The sequence below is a fragment of the Pipistrellus kuhlii genome, unplaced genomic scaffold, assembly GCF_014108245.1.
Source record: "Pipistrellus kuhlii isolate mPipKuh1 unplaced genomic scaffold, mPipKuh1.p scaffold_m20_p_24, whole genome shotgun sequence".
Taxonomy (NCBI): domain Eukaryota; kingdom Metazoa; phylum Chordata; class Mammalia; order Chiroptera; family Vespertilionidae; genus Pipistrellus; species Pipistrellus kuhlii.
The window spans coordinates 7,199,888-7,225,117 of NW_023425523.1; the positions used below are offsets into that span (position 1 = coordinate 7,199,888).

Consider the following 25,230-nt stretch of genomic DNA (forward strand, 5'->3'; position numbering starts at 1 on the left):
CCACGGCTCGGATTCCCCATGGGTTTGGATTTGCACGTATGTGAGGGCACATGTCTGGGGGGGGGGGCCATAGGCAATTCAAATGTTAGGTGCAGAGACACCACAGAGGTCACGTGATACAGGTGCCATTTGGGTTGCATGCGCACAGCTCACTGCCAGAGGAATAATTAGAATGCACCTGTGGACAGGAGAACGCCATGCAGAACAAGGTGGTGTCTGATAATCCCTCTCCTCTCTCCTTCTGCCATGCCTCATTGCCAAAACTTCTCTACTTGTGAGATTTTTTTAAATACTAATAACTTCTGTATTCAATATGAAATAACAAAACACTGAACTTTTCAATCACATATCTTCTGAAAGTACCTAATTAAGCAAGAGTAGAAAGTCAGAATGTGGGAGAGAGTTCAAGGAAGTAATTTGAAATAGTAGTGTGCGGACTCAAATAAAATTCTAGGCTCGAATGAAATCCTCCCTCGGCAAGTCACAGAAGGGTGGCCCTGTGCTGGCTCCTTCCTCTGACTTAGACTGTGCTGCCCCCTCTCTAAGAACTGGGCAATGACACTGCTTTAGTAGCGCCTCAGAACAGTAACGGGTCTCCGAATAGCTCACCACCGTCTCTTTACAGTAAATGCCCAAATAGTATTGGGTTCCTCCTCTGACAGCCATGGGGGACTGTTGGGAGTGTAAACCAAGGAACGGGGGTAAGAGGAAAAACCCAGAGCACATTCATTTCACTTCCGTTCCTGCCGCTGTGTCACAGTAAGTGAGCAGGCGGCCATCAGAGCCGGAAGGAAGTGCCATCTTTTCCTCCCAAGGCAGGCAAGGCATCCACACAAGTCCAGTCGCGCCTTTGAACTTGCCAGAAGGCCTCAACTCTCAGTTCCCGCTTTCAGCTTTGGTCTTCTGGTATGGCCATCCCGAGTTCTAACATTAATTCTTGGTTTATATTAAAAATCCCACTGTCATACCCCACCCACCCTAGCGTCCATTGCCACCCGCCAAATATAAGCTTATTTATTAAGTGGCAGAGATCCGCTTCCGCTGTGTTAAAGGAGACCCCCCCCCAAAAAAAAAAAATTCCCTAGTAAATCATTGACTGGCTTTATTACGCCTTTAATCATGGGGCAGCTACCCATGAAATAATAATGAGATTCATAAAATATTACCCTTAGGACTTGCTATGCTATTGCACTATTTTCCTTTCAAATATTTTAACAACACAACGCCAACAATTCTGTGGACAGAACACCCTTTCTGAGTGATGACTGGGGGGGGAAGAAAAATCACTCCCTGGAATTCTGAGTTCCCCTCAAAGATGTCACCGAATCTTAGTTTTTACTAATTGCTCCACTTCAGAAGCTTTAAATACTGCAGTTATGTAATTTGGAAATAGCGGTGATTTCTATCCAAGACTTGGGCATAATTGGACTCCCTCATCAAAAAGAATTGGGAAGTGCTAATTCTGCCCTGTGCTATTTCAGGGCTTGTACAAAGAGAATTATTTAAACATGGCCCCAAGCCCTCAGGACTCCAGTCTAAGAAAGACTGGCAAGAAACAACATAAAAAGACATGTGAAATATTAACCGGAGGAGAAAGCCCCAAAAGTGATACAAATGGCCATGAATTTAGTCCAGGCTCTGTGTATATGTTTTACAGTTCATATAGGCAGTAAATGTGAGGGCAGAAGGCTGAACTTATACTATAGTCCAGCAATTTCCCACAGTGTACCACGGCACCCAGTGTGCCACAAGACTTTTTTAAACATGCACTACTTGACTCTTTAGTCGGGGGCACTGATCTTTTTCCTTAGATTGTCAAGTAAAAAATAGACAACAGCCAACACAACGATAGCTATCTGGTTTGAATGGCCGGTCTTGAACCTTAAATATATAGGTCATAGAGTTGAATCTTATTGGTCTCATCACATTAAAAAAAAAAAAATATATATATATATATATATATATATATATATATATATATATATATATATATATAGTTGATTTTTTACAGAGAGGGAGGGAGAGGGATAGAGTTAGGAACATAGATGAGAGAGAAACATTGATCAGCTGCCTCCTGCACACTCCCCACTGGGGATGTGCCCACAACCAAGGTATATGCCCTTGACCAGAATCAAACCTGGGACCCTTCTGTCTTCAGGCTGGCACTCTACCCACTAAGCCAAATTGGTTAGGGCGGTCTCATCATATATTGAGTTTACATCTGATTGGTTAATTTTTTTTTTTTTTTAAATAATGGAACGCTTCATGAATTTGCATGTCATCCTTGCGCAGGGACCATGCTAATCTTCTCTGTATCGTTCCAATTTTAGTATATGTGCTGCCTGATTGGTTAATATGAGCACTGATTGGTTAATTCTTAATACCAGAAGTCCATATATACAAATATAGGCATCTGATTTTTTTAAAAAGTCACTTTGGAGTAAGAAGAGTAGGTAATTACTATTATTATTTCTTTTGTAAGTCAAATAAAAATTATACCTATTTTTTAAGATTGGCAAATATATATATTTTTTGGTGTGCCTCAAAATTTTAGAAATTAGTTTGTGTGTGCCATGAGATGAAAAAGGTAGAAAATTGCTGCTATAATCTGTTCAGGGTGTATTTTCACATAGTAGCTACTCAATCGACACCTAGGGATGATCAAGAGAGTTATTTCATTGTAGAGTTGAAGCTTCCTTGGGACATAGGGTAAAAGAAAAAAAATCTTAATGACATGCATGGAGATCAGATTTGATCTAGTCTTCCCAGATGTGCTATGTTTCTATGGTACAAAAAATCTTACTGGACAATTCTATATTGTACCCGACACCAGCTCTGCCTTTAAAAACATCCTTCTAGCTTGGGACCTTAATATTTTCCAAACCAACATATATCCTTCTCATTAGAAATATTTTTAATGCCCCCAAAGCAATGCTTTGAAAAATTCCAAGAATTTAAAAACTCAATATAATGAGCTGTCTGTATTCTAGTTGAGCTATAAGACAAGTAATGGTAATGGAATAATGGGCCTTTCAATATTAAAAGACATAATTAGCTAATCAAGTGCTTGCTCCCAGGGGTATAATATTCCTAAGTATGCAAATTACAATGAAGAGTCACCAAATATGTGGTATTAACAACTCACATATTGTTGCCAACACAACACATTGGATTAGTTAGTGGACAATTTGGAAAATGGTGAAATAATCTTGGTAAAGTTCCAAACCAACTAAAATTCATTCTTTCTTCAGTTACATGGTGAATATATTCCTGGAAAACTTGGTTTATATTAAAAACATTTTCCATTTATACCAAAAAATATTGTGCTTTCTTAGATCAACTAGTCACAAACAGGAGTTCTTGCCTACGTACGTTAAAGTCTTTTTGAAGATGTAAATGATTTGAGGGATTCAGGAAATTATTTTTAACTAGAGGCCCTCGGCCTGGCCTGCACCTTCTCGCAATCTGAGACCCCTGGAGGGATGTTGGATATAGCTGGTTTAGGCCTGATGCCCACTGCTCAGGGGGAAGGCAGTCTGACTCTTTACTGACAAATGGAGGAGCTGGGGTGGGACTTTCCCTCCGCCCACTGGCCACTCCTGATTTAACTGGATGCTAAGGCAAAGGAAGCCCAGGCCAAACTGCTGTGCTGGGAACAGACAGACTCTGGGTTGCACTGCTGAGACATGGAGTCCTCTGCTCTAGCCAGAGCTGGATTATTGCTGATTCTGAGTTATTCATTAGCCCTTAAAGGGGACCTCAGCCAACTGTTGAGTGTCCTTGCAGATCCTGGAGGCTGCCTGGGACTCAGCCTTGAAGACCCTGGCTGCAGCTCCGAGCAGGCCTTCGCAGCTCTTCTCACTTCCTAAAGAGGGTGATCACAGTGCTTACCCTGCCCCCTCCTCCTGGTCCTCAGTGCCAGCTCAGAGCTGAGCTCCTCCCTGGAAATCAGCTGTTGGCTCCCCCATCACTCCCCACTGAGAAACTAACTTACAACTTCCTTAAATTCTTGCAGGGGAATGGTAGGCTCCCCCCACCCCCAAGTCAACAACAGATCCAGAGTAAAATAACTCTGGGCAACACAACACCAGGGGAGTTAACGGCTTCCCATACCCAGTCCGGATTAAATTACACTTGGCCGGAGGCCATCCCTGAGTGTATCTTAAGTGATATTCTCGTTTGGAGGCTGCAGCTAATGAGATTTTGATGTTCCAGGAAGTTTAGCTGCAGTCAGCTGCCATGGGTGAACGCTGGGTGGTCTTTATGTTCCTCCCAGTTTATAAACTGGGGGAGGTGTTTCCCTCTAGTGTTGCAATAAGGCAGGAGATTTAGCTGGATACCACAGAGAAGAATGTGGATGGTTGGAGGCTGACCAGTGGAAAACAAAACCCCCCAAATATGCCAAGTATTTCTGACGCATGTGCACCATCAAATCGCTAGCTGCCACACCACACAACCCAAACCGTCTTTAGAAAACCTTGGGAAAGGTCCTTTTCATCCTCCAGTAGCACGAGAATGTTTTACAGACACTTCCTCCGCCCTCCTCCTGCTTTCCATTCCCATGTCCACAGATGACGTGTGTGTGTGTGTGTGTGTGTGTGTGTGTGTGTGTGTGAGAGAGAGAGAGAGAGAGAGAGAGAGAGAGAGAGAGAGAGAGAGAGAGAGAGAGAGAGACTGACTACACGCTGACAGTGTGTTATGTGAGACATGGCGGGGGCTGGTGGTGACCGGAATGTTGTGGGGAGCAGAGGCGGGCAGGTCCTAGCAGGACTGATGTCAGCAGTTTTGTGTTTTCTGGATGACTGGTCTTCAAAATTGTAAGTTATTTTCAGTCGCAGGAAGAAGTAACTCGCCCTGATTTGTTGGCCATCCATTTTCACCTTCCAAGAAAGTCTCCGGGAGAGTCATTTGTCATCACCGAACTGTGCTGCTGGCCACCAGCTCTGGGCAGTTGTCTTGTGCGATGCTATTTGCATGCATCAGCCTGGTGTTTGGGGGCTAGCGCAGACTCAGCTTCCCCCCACAGAGACCCAAGTTCCCCCACATAGACTCAGTCCACATAGACTCTGCTCCATCTCAGCACCTTAAAGCCCATCCCCAGGCAGAACTACACCTCGTCAGCCTTTGGATACCCAGGGCTCATCACAGTGCCACCTGTGTGGTGCTTCGGTGTTTCTGAAGGAATGAAACTCCTTTCCGAAACCATTTTTTCCTCCTCTCATACCTAGCAACCCTGTCCCTGTCCTTGTCAAGTTCAAGTCCCTGAACTTCCAATTAGCGACCCTCATGGGCTTCTCTTCTTTCTCTCCTGAGAAGGTCAGCACTCACGTCACAACTTCTGTCTCCTTTGTCCATGTGCAATGGTTGCCTTGCAGTGCCTCAAATTCTCTACTGCCTTCTTGTCCTAAGGCTGCCAGATTCTGCTGGGACATGTCCCAAAACCAGACTCAATGCAATACAGAGCCAGGCTGTCTGAGTGAATCACCAGGGCTGCTGAAAAATCCCTTTGATCCTCCCATTCCCCAACCCACCCACCTGGCCTGCAGGTCAAGTTCATGGGCTTCAGAGCTAGAGAGTCTTAGGTTTGACTCACAGGCCTACTTCTCACTGAGACTCTCCAACAAGCTCTATTCCCTAAGATTCTGTTCCCTACACTGAAAACGAGAGTGTTTGCTGCCCACCCTGCCCAGAGCTCTTGGAAAGATGAAAGGGACCTCACTTGACCCATTAAATGCAGTTAAGTTCCTGGCAAAGAGCAGCCCCTCAATAAACAGTAGGCATTCTTGTTCCCGATTACTGCCATCAGGACCAAAGGACTGGAGGGGTTCCTTAGCACCTCAGTTCTCTCTGGCATTCCCACTTCTCTCTCAGCATACGGGTGATGACTGAGACATTCTTTCTTGCAACACTCTCCCTTAACTTGTCCTCTGCCCTCTGTCTATTCTAAGCTCCCTAGTTCCTTTCAGCTCCATTTCCACCTCCAAGCCTTCCCTCTGTCCTATAGGTCCCTTCTTCTTTGGCTAGCAAGCAAGCTCGATTTCCTCGTTTCCTTTCTGTGACGGCTCTATGTCAAGTTTCCGTATCATCTGCCCCCCTACCTTGCTGCCAAAGTTATGGAAATGGAGCATCATCTTGATGCCCCCACTTTCTTGGAATTCATTCACTCCTCAAATGTATCCCTGTAATCGGGACAGAAGCAAGATAGGAATGAAGTTTAATAAATAAAATATGAACATATTAAATGTTAAGTAACATACAGAGTGGGGCAACGTACAGTTGTCAGTGAGACACAGAGTTTATTCTTGAATTATTATTGTGTTATTTTCCATACAAATCACTGTAAACCTACTTTTGCCCCACCTTATACATAAAAATAAATTCCTGTTTAAGTTATTTACTTTCACATTGAACATATGTGAATGTAATTATTCAATCCATTTTTATTAAAAATTAAATTGTTTTTATTTTTGCAATTAAAAATATTCTTAGATAGAATTATTTACTTTGCAGAGACTCAAATAGATAAAACCCATGAGATAAAAGGTATGCTAATTTGTAAGACTCTTAATTCCTTCCGGTAAGCACATAATTGAAGAGAAACTTGATTTTTGCCTCTTATAAATTCACTCTACTGCTGACTCTATGAATATTTCAGAAATTCAGAAAATTCATGTACCAAGGGGTCTTTATATCATTCTTCCATAAATTAAAATTTTCTGAATATGAAGTAGAAGATAACTGGCTATCTTCTATTCAGAATTGCAGTTATCAAAAGAGCATTCAGTCAGCCCATAGATAAATCTAGGCTTCTACATAAACCCAAGTTCACTGTGTGAATGAGTAATACTCCCGCCATGATGAAAGACAGAAGAAAAGAATTTTAGAACCAGACACTGTATGTTGTATCAAAACGCAAAACTGCTCATTAAAGCCAAGAAAGACATAAAACACCTAACAAATATCAAGCCATCTTTTACGAAGAGAAGATGAAATAATGAAGAGCACAGCATTAGATAATTAAGACACAGCAACATAGCTAACATTGAATTCCGTGGTTACTTTAAGGAATGGTTTTCCATTTATATAAGATAGGGAAATCATCAAGAATAGGAAGAAATAAGAAGGTCACTACTCAAACTATGTTGTATAGTTGGCAACACACAAAACCATGAAACTAAACTCTAAAAGGAAAATACAGTGGTTAATAGATAAATCTTTTTTAAAAATATATTTTTATTGATTTCAGAGAGGGAGAGAGGGATAGAAACATCAAAGGTGAGAAAGAATTATCAATCAACTGCCTCATGCACACCCCCTACTGGGGATCAAACCCACAACTTGGGCATGTGCCCTGCAATCGAACCATGACCTCCTGGTTCATAGGTCGACAACCAACCACTGAGTCACACCAGTGATGCTAATAGATAAATCTTGAGACATACATTCTGTGCTTTGGCCCTTCACAAAAGGAAGGATCCATGGTCTACCAAATATTCATAGAGTCAGCAGTAGAGTGAATTTATAAGAGGCAAAAATCAAGTTTCTCTTCAATTATGTGCTTACCGGAAGGAATTAAGAGTCTTACAAATTAGCATACCTTTTATCTCATGGGTTTTGTCTATTTGAGTCTCTGCAAAGTAAATAATTCTATCTAAGAATATTTCTACCATGGAAGGATCCATGAGGAACTTTCATGGCTCTCCTTTAACTCTGTTAGAACCTCAAGGCTGAAGGGATAGTTCAGCTCATTCCAGATCACTCCACGTTTCCCTCCCTTGGGCCATTCCACAGAACTCACAATCATGTGTGTGTGTGTGTGTGTGTGTGTGTATACATTATATATATATATATATATATATATATATATATATATATATATATATATATATATATTAAGAGCTCTAATGATTTGTACAGCCCACACTGAAACCCTTAGACAGCCCACCCACACTGTCCCCTAAAAAATTCTGACATCCAGCGTTAAGGTAGGATAGTTATGAAAAAACATGGGAAGCCAAACAAAAAAAAAAAAACACAAAAAAAACCTTGAATAAATTACATCGATGACAATATTCCACTTGGAATTTTAACGTTAAAATAATTTCTTCCTTTGGCCAGGCTTAAACTTGTCTTCATTGTTAAACAAATAAAAACAAGAGCTCTGGAGTTAATTGCCTGCCCTAAATTTCTGAAGCTAACATTTATGTTTCAGCCACTCTTAGTCCCAGAGGACGCAGCATTTGGAGGGTGTGGGTTTTCCAGTGGCCCCACAGCCATGGCTTCCCTCGGAGTTCACTGGCAAGGCACTGGCAAGGCACCTTGGAAGCTAATGGACCGGCGGGGGATGGGGGGGGCTGAGGACCCACCCAACACCGGCACCAGGCTTTGGCCCCTCCAGTTCCCTCTGATCCATCCGCTTTGCACCCCGAGGCTGCTCAGAGCAGGTGCTTCCCACTGCCAGCAAAGAATTGTGGGAAGATCCTCATGAAATGAATATTTATGAGCAGCCCAATCCTCATTGTAAGTGTAAGGGAAAAGCAGATTTTAAACACGAAGAACTGCAGGAAGTGCACCGTCTTTAAGTATTTACAGCCTCCTGTGTTCCTTCTGAAAGCCTTTCATCTGAAGTACAGTAACTACATTAGCAGGGAAACATTGAATTTGCCGGCGAAGTCTGATAAATGCTCTGCAGCACGGGGAACCAGTCACTGATGTAAATGATTTCCTCATTTTTTGCGCAAATTGCTTTGCAAGCTCAGTTAAATCGCTTTGCATCCAACTCAAACCCGGTTTGTAACACTCAAATGATGGTGGTCAAGTTTCCCCTTGTAGTTCTTCCTAAGTTGGCAAGACCATTTTCGCTCGATTATGGGAAGGTAGGAATAAAGAATTGAGGACACTTTCTAAATCCCTCCCATGCAAACAATTTTTTTTTTGGGGGGGGGGGTTGTTACAGCTTCAAAATGGGGGGATGATCTAATGACAGACAGAAAAAACATATTTGAGATAATACTGTTTTATCCATTTCAATAGAGAGAGTGTGAGTGGGTTTTTCTGCTGCATTGCTACGTGGCGGCATTTTCACCTTCTCTTGGCCTCCAATTATTCATCGTGAGTGGAGGTTTAACAATACGAACCAACCAGAAGACCTGCTGTAAGTGACCAGCAGACACACGGCCTGGAAGGACCTATAAAAACTGCTGTCCCCCTGGCTGGAGGGACAGACAGACCACTGTCCATGTATCTTGTCAGCAAAGAGCCGATTGCTTGAATTTTAAAGAAACCATTCATCTTCTAACATCTTCAAAATGTAATATTCTAGCTTGTTTTCTCTGAGGCACAACACATAGTAAAGCCAAATAAATATTTTATATCTCATACACACACACACACACACACATACACACACACAGAAGTTAAAATTAGTGGAGCAATATTCCTTTACTGAGCTATGTTTATTGTTTATTTTAAAACCTACAAATATTTGAATAAATGAGAAGTGATCATTACATGTTGCATTTCAATGATTAGCTAACTTGCAAAAATGTTTTATGCAGAACGCATATCTGAAAACATTAATATGAGTAGATGAATGTTTATTTGCATAAGCTAACTTAGTTCACATTAAGTACTGTTAAATGTTCTTTAATTCACCACATTCTTTTATGGCTGTTTTAAAAAATTGCCATCCAGCAGATTTCATAATGCAGATTGCATTCCTAATATGCTGGGACATTTAACAAACTACTTAGGATTTTATGAAGCCAACTATTCATATTTAGGTACTAATCACCATAATCTAAAGAGATGTGGTAGTATAAACTTTAAATGTTTATTATTTATTGATTCAATGTGCAAATTACAGTATGCGAACAATGATACTGAAGGTATTTAACTTTGGTAAAATGGAACTAGGATAAATAAAATGTATCTAACTTAATACCAACACAAAAATACATTTTAATCCAAATCAATGATTCTATTGAGTAGAACAGAGAAGTACTGAGCTTCTACTTCTACATTTTTAAAGTAGAAATAACTTTTATTATATTCACTTATATTTACCAAGCCGCTTAATTGTGTTTCTTTAAATGCATTTGGCCTATGGAACAATTTCCTGATTACTAGGGCATTCTATTTCATCTGGCTATATTTTAAATAAGCAAGTTAGCGCCCTACATCTGGATAGATTTCTTCGGCTGATGAAATATGATTGTGTTTTTTCTCATGTGTGCATCTGGAGATGCAAATAGCTTTGTTGCATACAATGACAAATCACTGTGCTAACTTTCTCTTTGAGAAAAATTCTGACCACATAAATATGTAGCTGACTAGAAATGGCGTGTGATTTCAAGACTTGGCTGCCAACTCTTCCTTTTCTTCTTAAAAGCACATCTGGTAGAGCTGAATGTTTCCGAGTTCCCTAGTTCGACCTGCTCGCCCTTGAACCTGCCCACTCTGAGTCCGCATGCCATTCTCAGCCCTGGACCAATAGCACCGCAGCCAGAGGCTCTGGGGCTGCCAGCTGTGGCTCTGGGCGGCTGTTGGATACACTAGGGCAAACACTAATGATTTTAAATACCACAGACAGCGTTCTGTGGCGTAGGGATGCCAGCCCCTCCCGTGGCCCTGAGCTGGGAGAATCACGTGCCTTCCCTCCCATGCTGAAATACCCCCCACCCCACCCCGAAGCACCAGATTGCATACTTAGAGAACCCACCAGGATATAAACACACACACATTATCACAATAACACAAAGCTCAGCAAAGAGCCCACCCAGGGCAACAGGGTGAGCGACACAATGAGCCTCACAACCCACGCTCTCAACCCTGAGCACAGAGTCAGGGGAAGCGGGAGCCGAAGGGAAACGAAGGTGCGAAGAAGGAGGGCCCGCATCCGGGATCCTGACCTGCCATGCCATCGCAGGGAGCATCTGCCCTGTTGCTCACGCCCACTGTGGGCCCACCAACCCGGCTGCTCCCCTGTCCCCCACACAAAATGGGCTGTAACCTGTTCCTGTCCCGCTTCCTCTGTACACCACTCGCTCTATTGGAATTGCTTACGTTCGCCCCACATACCCCCTTGTTTCTGTCAGTGCCCACCAGCATGTGAGATGCTGAGAGAGTGGGTTTTATTCCTCGCCGATGGCTCACATGCAGTGTCCAGCGCAGAGAGAATGATCCATAAATCCTGGGGAATGCATAAGTGATCCCCATGAAACAAACCCTGCTCCTCCGATGGCTCTAAATCTAATTTTTGTGGGGAACTATCGACTAACATATTATCGAAAGGCAAACATACAAGAGAGAGAGCGCATTCTCTCTCACAGACGTCTTGGAAGAAAGCTATTTGTGAGGCCCACAGGAGCAGGGCGCAGGCATTGTGGAGCAGCAGGTCCCAGCAGCCCGAGTGCTAATCCAATAGCTACCTGGAACCATCACACACACACACACACACACACACACCACCACCACCACCACCACCACCACTACCCCAGACTGGAGGCAGAGGCGAATCTCAGTCTGAGCAGCATGCTGAAGGCAGGTGGGGGAAGGGCCTTTGTTGGTTCTGCTTTGTTTCAGCAGCACCGGAGGAGGGAGAGGGGACACGCAGAACGTGTGTGCCCTCTGAGGGTGCTCCACGCTCCAACTGCAGTCAGCTACTCTCCTCGGCAAGACAGCAGAGCCCCTGGGAGCCTGCAACCCTCCTCAGCCCCCACCTAGTGCGGGCTACTAGAGGCTCAGCCAGGTTTGCTGAAAGTGAAGAAGATGAGGGAGAGAGAAAAGGAGGGAGGAAGGGAGGGAGAGAGGGAGGGAGGTTTGAGAAAGGAAAGGAGGAGATGGAAGGAAAGAAGGAAGGAAGGGAGAGAGGAGGGAATGTGGCCGAGAGGGAAGACAGGGATTGCACTGCAGACAGCCCACCTCCATTCCTCTCTCTCAGCCGCCTGTGTGATTTGCGCCTGCACACCTCTTTGCAGAAGCCTGACAGGAAGTGTCTCTGTTGGAATTAATTTGGCCATATGCCTCCCGCCTCTCATGAGGCTAAGTGTTCGCCTTCCCGCTACTCCCTGCTCACGTGACGTGTGCTTGTGGAAGAGTTTTCTTTGTAAACGCGGGCCCTTGGGAGCTCCGGTCCTCCTCTGCCTTCCTTCCCGAGAAAAGGCTGTTTTCACAGCAACACTCACTTCCGCTCCACAGTCTCCTTACCCTCAACCGCCCTCTATGATCGACTTTATTGATAGAAAGAGAGGTCAACCTGGGACACACAGGGACAGGGGATGCACACTGACCCGGAAAGAGCTGAAGGATATAAGTCTCTACCATCGGAAGCACAGAACCCACTTCCTCACAACCTACACGGCGTCTCATTGTAGGACCCATAGTCCACGGTACCGTCCACTGCCCTGAGCAGGTTAAAAATGAAGAGCATTTAAGACTGAACTTACACGACGGCACCAGCACCTTTCCAATGAAGACCTTCCCATCCCTTTCCCAGTGAAGTCCTCCCCATCCCTTTCCCAATGAAGTCCTCCCCATCCCTCTCCCAGTGAAGTCCTCCCCATCCCTTTCCCAAGGAAGTCCTCCCCCATCCCTCTCCCAAGGAAGTCCTCCCCCATCCCTCTCCCAAGGAAGTCCTCCCCATCCTTTTCCCAAGGAAGTCCTCCCCATCCCTTTCCCAAGGAAGTCCTCCCCATCCTTTTCCCAAGGAAGTCCTCCCCATCCTTTTCCCAAGGAAGTCCTCCCCATCCTTTTCCCAATGAAATCCTCCCCATCCCTTTCCCAAGGAAGTCCTCCCCATCCTTTTCCCAAGGAAGTCCTCCCCATCCCTTTCCCAAGGAAGTCCTCCCCATCCCTTTCCCAAGGAAGTCCTCCCCATCCTTTTCCCAAGGAAGTCCTCCCCACCCCTTTCCCAAGGAAGTCCTCCCCCATCCCTTTTCTAATGAAGTCCTCCCCCATCCTTTTCCAGTGAAGTCCTCCCCATCCCTTTCCCAAGGAAGTCCTTCCCCATCGCTTCGCCAATGGCACTCGCCCTGCCTTCTCTCGCCTCCGCTGAGCATCCCGGTAAGGCTGGGACTGTGCGGCCCAAATGGCCACAGTTGTTTCTGTTCTGTTCTGTTCTGTTCTTTTCCAAGACTGATAACTCCTCAAAAGATGAAGCCGTGCATCTTAGCCTTGTGTTTTTCAGTGTACTACGGTTTCTGGCCCAGCGAGCGAACTTAATGTTTCATAGATCGGTGTCTTTAGAGGTCAATGAGAGGGTAATGACATGCTTCCGCTTGTGTTTTTCTATCAGCAAAACACAACACATACCGAAGCTGAAAAATGTGGGGAGAACAAAAGGTAGTAAACGGGAGGGGGATCATCAATAACGCTGGACAGCATTTGTCAAAACATTTTGCTTATCCACGGTCAAGTTCGTAATTCTGTATGTCACTGGACCTCTTTTGGTTATCGCTACTTCTGTCGTTACTAAAACCATCTTCATAAGGTTAATAGTTCTTAGTTGCCTGGAAACAAAAAGCCCAGAGGATGAGGAAATAAGCATTATACAGCTTCGTCTACAGGGTGGTGCTTCTATGACCGACCCTGTTTTTCTGACTCCCTTTTACAAAATGTGTCCTTCTCATGGCCCTTCCAGGGACAAAGCCTGCCTGGTTTGCTGCAAGTGCAGAACTTTTGACACCAGGATTACAGAACCACCCTAACTACACGTGCTGGTGAGGGGCTGTGCAGACAAATGACACAGCGAAGGCCCCTACATGAAACTAACCCTGCAGAGCTAGGCTGTTTAAGTAGATTTATTGATTCTGAGAATGTGACTATTGGGGTTCAGATACTGGCCTTGCCATTGATTAGCTATGTGACCTCAATAGCCCATTCTTCCGTCCTTTAATGTTTGAGGTTATTTACTACCAATAGGTCTTTGGTTCCTGCTAAACATCCATTTCAAATTTCACAAGGGAGATAAGCTTTAGGAAACACCCTGTTAGAAAATTGCACATGTGAAGCGAGGGTGTCCTTTCACACTGCCACGGAGACGGTCCACTTCTCATCACCGGGCAATTTCCCCACCACGCTGAGGTGCCTCTTCCTAAGCAATGTCTTTCTGAAAAGCTTTTGGCAATAGTTTAACACTTCGGGCTGCCTGGCGAGGTGGGCGAGGTAGAAAAACCCAAAAACAGATGCCACTGGAAGTGAAGCAGGGGCCGAGCCTTCACCTGAGACTCAGGTGACCGCTCTATCCCATCACAAGCAAAGATAAATTCAGGAACGGAAGACACCTTAGCATGCCAATGGCTAAATCATAACCAATAATTCTAATTATTTTAAAAGGACAACCTTTGAAATTTAATATTTGCCATGATCACATTGTTCTTGTCTGTGTGTGCTGTGTGCACATGAGCACGTGACTAAGGAGATCCTGAGGATGTGACTATTGGGGTTCAGATACTGGCCTTGCCATTGATTAGCTGTGTGACCTCAACTAGCCCATTGGACCTCTCAGTTCCTCAGTGCCTCGTGTATAAATTGGTTGTGCCAACAATACGGACTCCTAGGGTTTGCGTGAGAGTTGAATGAGTTCCTGCAAGTGAAGTCCTTAGAATGCCCGCTGGGAAGACGGACTGCAATAGGCTGCTCCCCTAGGCTGGCCTATGGGAGGGGCATGGCTTAGACCCGCCCTAGGATGCTGTGAGCAGCCAATCCCTATGAACCAACCACAATAGAATCAAGAATATGCTGCACTTCTAAAACTCTTCGAGATAAGCCTTTATGTGCGTAATCCACCCCTACGCTTGATGGCCTTCTCCATCACTCGCAATGTCTCCTTCTCTCCTTTTCACCATGGTGATGAGAGAAGGCCCAGACACTCCGGGGTGCTGGACTCATGCCCAATACGGAGGGACAGACAGCTCCTTATCTTCTGGGGCCTGTGTGTGACAAGCACTTCATAGGTAGACATGGACTCCACCCTTACCCATGCCTACGGAACTGGGTTCTCTTGTTAACCCCAATTTCCACACAGGAACCCGAGGCTCTGGGCAGCTGCATGGCCAGCAGTGTGTCAGGGCAGAGTGGGAGGAGTCTGTGGGTGTGCAGGGACACAGGTGGCTCCTCCCTGTGACTCCATGGCAGGGAAAGGGCTGCATAGGAGACTCGCTTTAATATATAGCTTCATTTCCCGCTGTAGAATGCAGAGTAAGGCGGGGGCTAAACCAAGACCAAGTCTACATCCTTCGCCTTGTGGTCTGAGGGTCTCTCTGTCCCAGCCCTGTGCCCCCTCTTTCCCTCTGGCTTCATCCTGAATGTATGTGTTCCCACGTCTTCCACTTGGCGAAGAACGTCAGGGGAAAGGAAGGAGCTGTCTGCCCGGAATGCATTCCTCCCACACACCCGTTTTCCCTCCTTTGAAGCAGCAGCCGCTGCCAACACAGGATCCCCTCCGGCCTCGCAGAGGAAGGTGGAGATGAGAAGACAGAAATCCTTCCTCCAAACAACTCTGCTCGTGGTTTTCACTCTAAACTCCTTCTTTCATTAGTGAACGCTTTTAAGACATCCCTGGAACCTCCAGGCAAGAACTGCAAAGCACTGACTTCCAGGAGCTTTCCGTGGCCCCTAATTAGCTGCCCAGGGCCAAACCGGGGGAGTCTGGTGATTGGACACACAGACAGCCACCTCCTTCTAACCCTTTTATTTGAACTCGTCTTTCCCATTGCCTGTGGTCCCTTCTGTTTTCCCTCTGTTATTAGAGACAAAACTTCATTAGCCAAAGACGAGAGAGGCAGAGAAGATTGCTTCCACATGCATTTGAAGTTTGGATGACCTGAGGTTTATCAGGAGAACACATAACAAGATTTGGAGACAGTACTTCTAGGCTTAGACCCCAACCGCTTGCTTTCTGACTCTGACCCTTGCAAGGAAAAGCATTCTTAGCCATAAGCAGAATGTTTCAATATTTTTGCATGCACATATACATCCACCAGGCACACAAATATACACATGCAAAGTGCAATATATGACATTGGCTTATTTGTTTCTAAAATAGGGACTAGAAGACCTGCTGATGGAATCAGTAAGAGATATACAATTTTATTTTATTTGCATTTTTATTGAATTGATTGGGGTGACACTGGCTAACAAAATTATATAGGTTTCAAGCACACAATTCTACAAGACATCATCTGTACACTGTATGGCGTGTTCACTGCCCCAAGTCCAGTATCCTTCCATCACCATTTACCCCCCTACGCCTTCCTGCACTACCCATCCTCTCCTTGGCAATCAGCACCCATGAGTTTTTAATTTTTATTTTCTGTTTTGTTCAACCCCTCCACCAAGATATAATTTTTTTAAAGGAAAAGTTAAGGTTGAAACTTAACCTTTTTGCCTGACCAACCAAACCTTGGTGTTGAAATGGGGAGGATTACATAGGAATGACTGAGTGTATGTGGTTTTTGCTTTTGTTTATTTCTTTGGAGTTCTGTTTTGTCTGCTAAAGATGGGGACGTCATACTAGGAGCTCGGTTTTTTTAACGTGTTCAATTTAAGATGTCTATTAAACATCCAAGCTGGGATGTCAAGTCGATAATTGGATGTACAGGTCTGGATTGATAGAACAGGTCTGAGAGGAAGAAACGAATTTGGGAGTCATTAGCATATAGATGAGGGGCAAAAAATCAACAAAAGAATCTGCGAAAGACAGGTCAGGGAGTCGGGGAGAAAAACTAAGTGAATGTGGTGTCCATGAAGCCAAGGAAAGGAATTATTCTGAGGAGGAGAAAGTAAACGTCTGATGAATACTGCCCAGAGGTCAAGAAGGTTGAGGACTGAGAACTAGCTGCTAAAGTTAGTCATGTGGGTTGCTGTCAGCCTTGGCAAAAGTAGTATTGATTGGTGGAGTAAAGAAGTGCTGACAAAAACTTGAGTAGGAGGAGAAAAACTGAAGATGGTGAGCACAGACAACTCTTTCCAGATGGTCTGCTCTAAAGAGACAGCGAGCGGGAGAGGAAGAGGTGTCCCTGACAGCACTTTGGTTCAACTGTTCTTTGAGCCGGACCACAATTCATATCATTATTCTACCCAATTCTTCTCTTCTTCCTCCTCCTCCAATAATTTTTCAGTTGATCTCCACAACTCCATTCTAACACGCCATTTCCCCCCTTCCTCAAGCCAACCTCAAAGTTTAAATGTTTTAAACTACAATAAAGTACACTTAGATGATGATTCCTTCTTTAAGATCCTGTTGCTTAACAAGTAATCCCACTCTCTTTTTCTTGTCTTGCTTAAGGTCAAACTTTGGGATTTTCTACCATATTTTTATGTGGCCATAGGGTCTTTCCATGCATTTGACTTTTTTCATATCTACTTCAGCTGAGTTGCCCCAGAAACCCACACCTACTCACACCTACCCCAGAAACCCACGTATAGCCCCAAACTAGAAAGTACATTGAGCATTAAAGCGATGTTAAACTTCTGTGCTCCAAATCAAGGGAGGGGGATAAAATTCCAGTGACAGAACATGTCACAACCACATAGGATCACCTATAAGTCTTTTTTTTGTCATTATTTATTTGCTTACTAATTATTTATTATATAGGTTTAGTCATTAAATATTCTCTGGATAATAGGAAGGTTGATTACCATAAGAAAACTAATAAATAAATGCATTGGTCAATATCTTTCAGCATTCCATTAGCAATAATGCATTTTGTAGGTTTTATAGTTATTGAACAAAGAATAATCACCATCCTGTTTTGCAAACTAGAACTCAACTTCCAGAATGGAAATTAGAATGATGATCACTTCGATGGAGTCTGGGAGCACCAGAAAACTATTTAGGTCTGTACAAATGGTAGCTACATTTATGTCCCACAACTAATAATCATTAGAATGAAAGCTTTTCTATTTCAACAAGTGCCATTTAAACCTGCTCTAAAAACAACACATTAGCGCTCTTATGCTGTTCATCAACATCAGCGAATCACAAGCCTTCACTGTTGTTTTCTCTCTGTCTTCAGTGTGGTGATTTGCATCTCGGATCTCTGGGAAATTGCGAGAAGCATTCCCTTTATGTGGGATTTTTATTTCTTCCTTTCTTTCAGATTTGCAATGAAGAGTCTGGTTCCTCCTGACGTTAAAGCCTATATTCTTCTAAAGAGACTTATTTTGTCAACTGACAGTTTTGTTAATAAGTAGAATTACCATCTGCCATGTTGCATCTTAAATTATCCAGTAATTGCATGTGTATTAGTTTTCAACTTGAGGAATTGATCTCTTGAAAAGATACTCCCCTCCTTTATTAGAGTCAGATAGAGTTACAGGTGCATTTTGACGGGATTAGATTTGTGAATCCACTTGGCTGTTTTGTTCTTGACACAAGGTACTCCAAAGGTGAAATTTCACAGTCCTTTTTAGGAATACTTTTTTCTTTAGTACCGAGATCAGAATATAAACAATTGTGCTTTTATCCTTATTGCTTTCTCCTATATGGTATGATTTTTTAAAGACAACAATGTTACTTTTTGTTTTCTGGACACTTGGTTAAAAATTAAAAGTCAATTGAAATCCTCTGGGTGTATTTTAAAGGGGAAAATCACAACCTGGTTCCTATGAACTAGAAGGGAGGGTTTGGGGGTGTCTCAGCAATCACCCCACTTTCAAGCTGTTGTTAAGTCTAAAGGGCACACATCTCCATAAACATGACCCACCTTCCATTTTCTTAAAGCCACTGTCTTCATTTTGCCTGCCAAACTGTTTCAGAAAAAACACAGAGCTTTGACAGAAAATTCCAATTACAAACAATTTCAGAATTCTCTCAAGGGAAACAGTATTTTTTTTTTCTTTCTAGAACATGTAATTCTTATTCAACAATATTTCCCTATGTCTTCTCTCTCTTTTTATTTTAAACCCAATATATGGTGCAGACAACCTCTACCATTTGGGGTCAAAGATTGGGATGTGGGCGATCTGTGGTATTTGTAGAGGATAGAACGAAGGGACCCAGGGGGCTCTAATTCCATCTACACATTTTCGAACCAAACCCTGACGGACAGATCTGAAGAGAGCCTGGGAGAGCAGAGAGAAACGGTAGAGACATAAAAACCTGAAGCCGAGGAGATTGTGAGTCACTGGCCAGTCACGCAACAAACTGCATGAGAACAAAGGTTAGCCCTCCAACCCCCGGGTTCCGATTCTGTGCATTTTCGCTAAGTCACCTGTTCTCTCAGAGGCAGACTCCTGGCATCCGTGGCTGTGCCTCTGAGGGAGAACATAGAGTTACCCGAGTTTGCCTGGTGCCTGAGCATCTCCTGGAAGCACACGTGAACTTCCCACAGCAGAAGCCTTCCGCTAAGGCTGTCTGACCCTGCAGGCAATAGCTCTTCCTCTTTGAGTGTTTTTTCTTTTTTCTTTTCTTTTCTTTTTTCTTTCTTTCTTTTTTTTTTTTTTTTTTTTTTTTTTTTTTTTTTTTTTTTTTTTTTTTTTTAGAGGCAACAAAGCTCATGTTAAGCAACTGTTTAAGAAAACCTCTCCTATCCTGGAACTCCTTTGCAGGCCTGCTCTCCTGCCCTGACTGTGCCCGGAGCAACCTGCAGGCACCGAGTGGTGTCTGGGATGGCCTGCTGGCTTCCCTCCCTGGGAAGGTGCATTTTTTATGAAGGATAAAGAGCAGCCCATTACAAGCAAGGAAACCCTGGAGGGAATGCACTCTGCATGCCCGCTGCCTGGTGGAGGGCATGGCGAGATCCATTTCCCCTCCCTGCAACCTTCGCTCCAGTAAACACCAGCCCAGGCCTGCCCAGCACTCCTGGGATGAGAGATCCAAGCATCTGGGGAGCAGGGAAAAGGCGGGGCAGGCACTTTCCGGGCAGGCGGGAGGGGAGAAGGCAGCCTGTCTTGCCTCAGAGCTGGGGAGTGATCTCTCTTCCTGCGGAAATGTGGCTGCGGTGGGCACGCCTCCCAGCTGCCAGCCCCGGCACCAGCCTCACAGGCAGTCCCCGGGAAAACTCGTTAGCTGCACAGCCATGAGCCCCCCCCTGCTGCAGCTGGGCGTGCTGCTGAGCTCCATGGCCATAATCTCCAACTGGATGTCCCAGACGCTCCCCGCCCTGGTAGAGCTCAACACCACGAGGCTGTGGACACCAGACGCCTTAGTAAGTCATGGGGCGGGCGGGCTGGGTCTCTGGGGGAGTGAGTGCCTAAACCAGCGGGCTGGCTTCTGTGATTTCAAAGGCTGAGATTTTTCCTTCTCTGGGCGGGTGTAACGTTAGTCTTTTTTTAATGAACGCGTAAAAATTCCATGAAAAAATAGATTTCCCCAGATATTACTACCTGCGCAAGGAAAAAACAGACTCACTGAATGCTTCAGCTTAGAGAGCGTACACGTAATGATAGATATTAACCTGAGGTTCGGGAGGACATTTGATTTGTTTTGTTTCTTGTATTTTAGATCTTCTCTTAATAAATCCCATTAATTGTTTCTACAGAGTCTCGTCTTTCTAATCTAGCTGTGCGATAGCAGGTTCTTCCTTGAACTTGAATTCCTGTGACTTTGCAATGCATTCAGCCAGAGAAGCCAACCTCTTTTAAACATAAATGACTAATAATAAAATAAAATAAAAACTTCAGCAATTTAAAGCCTGCCAGAAAGACCTTAAGAAGCTAAGAAACGCCAAGAACAGATAGCTTGCCTGTTTAATTTTCTCTCAGTACTGTTTAATTTTTTATAAAGACTTTTCCATTACAAGTGTAACTCCTGTAGTCTCCCTTCCCTAAAATGAATGGCTTCTTCACCCTCCTCAGATTAGAAGCCAAGTCTCTTCTGATAACTGGAAGCCCACCTTAGTTAGCAATCCTCTTAACCCTCCTGAGCAAAAACAAAAACTATCATTTTTTTCAAATAGAAGTGCATAAACCTAATAGACGGGTTGCTCCAGAGAGACAGTTTCCCTGCCGCCCCTGCAGGTCTATGTTTTCATCTGATCTGTTTTTGCCACGGACTCTCGCAAGTACAGTCGGAAAAAGCCAGTAAAAACGGCACGAGATCCTCTATGTTCAAGACTTGTTTGCAGCTACTACTACTAATGAATCTATCAATTAATGTGCGTGAACTGAGTAGAGCCAGGGGGTTAAATTAGTTACATAATTAGCCTGATTGGCCTGGCGCTTGGGCACCAGCAAAGCTCACGGGAGATGCACTGTCACCTGCCCTTATGTTCCCTCTGCCCTCCAGTGACTTAAGAAAGCTCAGAGCCAGGTGCCGAGACTCCCCTCCTGGCTGCATGGTGTGTGGCTGGAGGGATGGAAAGAAGACCGCCGTTAGAAAGAATGCACAGGAGCTCAGCCAGTGTGGTTCAGTGGTTGCGCATCTACCCCTGAACCAGGGAGGTCGTGGTTCGATTCCTGGTCAGGGCACAGGCCTGGGTTGCAGGCTCAACCCCCCAGTAGGGGGCATTGCAGGAGGCAGCTGATTGAAATTCTCTCTCCTCATTGATGTTTCTATCTCTCTCCCTCTCCCTTCCTCTCTGAAATCAATAGAAATACATTTTTTTTAAAAAAAAAGCATTCTGTCACCAACAATTGCAAAACAAAGAAACTCACACCACTTCCTAATCCCCGAGCCAAATGCCCTCACTGTGCATGTGAATACCGGGGTGCTCACCAGCTCGGTTGTGTAATAAACTCCGTCCGTCCGGGAGTGGAACTGAACGGAGAAATTCAGCGCTGAGCTCCTCAATCTCCGCACCTTGCCTCTGAGATGGACAACTTGTGTGTAGATAAGACACTGGCTTGGTTATTTCCAATGTTGATGGCGGAGAATTTGAATTTCCGATAGAATGCATGATTCTCTTAGGGCCTCTCTTTTGTCATTTTAAAGTAAGTTTATGTTCTTTACTTTCTGGTTGGTAATCTGTTGGTTGAAAAGTATAAAGCATCGCTATGGTTTATGGATGTGCCGTCACAACCAAATATTCCTTTGGATAAAAAAAAAAAAAAAAAAAGGAAAACCTCAGAAAGTTCTGGAAAGTTTGTGCTATGATACTTACTAGAATGGATGGAGAGACCGCTGGCAAAGGTTCTTTTCTCCTTCGCATGCTTTACAGAAGTGGCGTACCTTGCCCAAGAGCAATGTCCATGATGGCCTTTTCCCACCTTAATTATTCAAGATAATTGCTCATACTTTAGAATTCCCGCGGTGAAAACAAATGAATCTGTACTTCCTAGATTAAGATCATCAAATGTTAATGCTGGAAAGGCTCTTAGGAATCGTCCAAACCAGGAATTTTCACACTATTTTTGGCAGCTATGCCCGGCTATCTGGCTATTTTATTCAAATCCTACATAAGCTGAATAAATATAGGGTGTCCCCCCCAAAAAAAAAAAAATGTGTCTACACTTTGAATAAGTATAAAGGCAGTGCTTATCAAAACATTTCATTTTAAAAACTGAGCTTATCAGCTGTGAAGGCGTGTATGCATCTTTGGCGTGGGGGGGGGGGGGGGGAGAAGCCCTGAAGTTTGGAATAACTTCCGTGTGGTGGCTTTGCATTCACAAAGACGGCTCTGCAATTAGATCCTAAGCAAGGAATGCAGACTTAAACACCACCCCACCCCCGATTGTGGAAATTGTCATTTTATGCTCCTATTTAGAGCACTCTTAAATATTTCATGACTTCTGTAATATTAAGAACTTCTAAATAGTTCATTTAGTTCTACTGAACACAGAAGGTTCAAAGGGACTGCACCAGACTTCGCTGTGACTGGCGGTGTTTTGGAAGGTCATGGACTCCGCACACCCTTCAGGTCCCAGTGCAGGTTTCACAGTTGTTCAGACAATGCTAACACGGCCATGCTCGTGGCGCAGGGAGGTTCGGGTAACTGGTGGTTCCCTGGCAAACTTCCAGGCTCCGATTCAGACTGGGCAAGCACCAATCCCAGCTCTGCTGATGACCCCCCCCCCCATGACCTTGGAGCAGGTTCCTTCCTATCTCCAAGTCTCAGTGTCCTCATCTATAAAATGGGCAGAATAACATCCCCTGGTCTACAAGGTCACTACCATGTTCAAAGGCCGTAGCACCGGTGAGCTGCCAAGCAATGGCTAGAGCAAGTCTGCTGTTACTATTACACGCGTGTGACTGACACCTGAATGCTTGCTCCTACAAGTTACAACGGAAGCAATCCTTTTGCACAAACACCTAGTTTCTCCATTGCACGGGAGGTTTCCGTTGTCTCGTTTGGATCCTCATTTTAACGCGAGTGTTGACACTCTGCAACCCCTTGGACTCATCACTAACCCGAAACAGGAGTCTCCTCTTAGAGTGGCCTTCCTCACACTCCAGGTCCCTTCTCAGCGCCCAGGAGGTGACGTGTTGCATTGGGATCATTTAGACTAACTCCGTTGTAGAGAAGGTCGTGGCTCTTTACAATGATTCTTACAGAGAGACAACCAGAAGTACAGACGAGGCTGCAGGCTGCACTTTGATGAAGCGGGAAATGCAAAGTGAACACCAAACCTCTTCACCTCCCCACGTTCCTCATTCCAGGCAGCGCCTGACCCCTGACCCCTGCCCGGCTGTGGTCAAACACTTGGCAGGTGGACAGCGATATGAACGCTGCCAGGTGTCACGGTCGCTGCTGGCGCTGCTGTTGAAGGTGTTCTAACATTATAATTGGGGTGGCCCTTGCTCTTTCATCCGAAAGCTAAATTCGAGTGACAGGCCTTAATGTTCTGACAGTTTTTGAGATTTGTGTCCAATGCCAGAAGCCCAGCCGCATCTACAAATACATCTGGATGTATTAATCCCATCCTGTTCCTAAGCTTAAACCTTTAATCATATCAGCGAAACCACTGCTAAGCTGTTTCCATCTCCGGTCTGTACATAATCTCTTTGCATTGTTTTCTCCTTTCATTCAAAAGGTATATTCTTTGAGATTCTATCTGACTGTAATAATATGTAATTCTGAACACAGCTTTCTATCCCAACTGGATATTCAGGTATAAATCCTAGGAGGCGGCAGTGAGGGAGGATGAAAAAGATAAATCCAATGCCCCAGAAACAGGCGAGACAATAGGAGACTTCTATGAACTACCCAAAAGGGGCGTTTGCGAAAGGAGCCCCAAAAGATGGGCGTGTCGGAGAACCCCTTGAAAAGAAACAGAACGGTGTGCTGGTTGATGGTGTGTGAGGAGCTGGGGGCTGGCCCAGAAGAACTAGGAGATGACCGCTGGGAAGCCCAGAGAGAGATGCCAGTCCCCGGCAGCTCTGGGAGAGAGGAGCCTGCCTGGTGTGTCCCTTAAAGAAGTGGCTGCCCACGTCTGGAGGCAAACAGAGCAGCCAGTAACTCTGGGCACGTTGCAAGACAGTGCTCTGCTGGCCTCCATTCACGTGCTGTTCCAGCCCCATCTGAGAGGCCCACCCAGCCCCTCTCCAGATCCACAGAGACCCTTCCTTTCTAGACTGCATCCATCCTCCTCTTCCCTTGCCAAAAAGAAACCCTCCCGGCCTGCTGAGTCCCGGGAAGTCGAGAAGGGATGCTGGGAATGTCAGCTCCCAGTGTGGGCGTGAGCCAGCGCTCACTGAAGGCAGCCATAGAGCTGTTTTCACAGGAAACACACAATCAGAGGCAACCTGGACGGTTGATGGTTTTCCTACATCCATGTGACTGGCCTTTAAGAACAGTTACCTGGTCCAGTCCATGATGCTCCGAGGTTGAGCTTCGACCTATGAGCCAGGAGGTCATGGTTTGATTCCTGGTCAGGGCACATGCCCAGGTTGTGGGCTCAATACCCTGTGGGGGGGGTGCAGGAGGCAGCCGGTCCATGGTTCTCTCTCAGCATTGATGTTTCTCTTTCTCTCTCCTTTGCCCTTCTCCTTTTTCTAAAAAAAATCAATAAAAACATATTTTAAAAAATAATAATGGGCCCTTAATGCAAGGGCAGCTCCTTGGGATAAAGCTTTGCTTCAGAATATCGCACATGAGTAAATCTGAAAAAAAAAAAAAAAATATATATATATATATATATATATATATATATATATATATATATATATATATTACATTACTAATCGCCACTATGTTTGAGAAAGGCAAGCTGTAGGATCCTACGGAGAAAGACTGGTCGTGTGTGTGTGTGTGTGTGTGTGTGTGTGCAAGTGGTTATTGGATTCTCCTAAAGCAGCGTTCGTCTGTCCACAGAGCACTGGGGAGGGGGCAGGCCGCTGAGTATCCATCA

General features: G+C 44.7%; 1 protein-coding gene and 1 pseudogene across 2 annotated transcripts in view; one reads left to right on the forward strand and one right to left on the reverse strand.

Moving 5' to 3' along the window:
• The window catches only part of OLFM3 (olfactomedin 3), a 74,378-nt gene that overhangs the window by 37,154 nt on the left and 11,994 nt on the right, over positions 1-25,230 (forward strand). Inside the window, exon 1 of one of the 2 annotated variants that reach the window (XM_036452787.2) lies at positions 19,913-20,150. The exons of the other annotated variant lie outside the window; for it this stretch is intronic. Coding sequence (XP_036308680.1) covers positions 20,022-20,150 — 129 coding nt within the window. The 5' untranslated portion in view covers positions 19,913-20,021. Of the gene's footprint in view, positions 1-19,912; positions 20,151-25,230 lie in introns of those variants that run through there. 2 annotated transcript variants of the gene reach the window in all.
• On the reverse strand, positions 2,248-2,363 carry LOC118727531 (annotated as a pseudogene).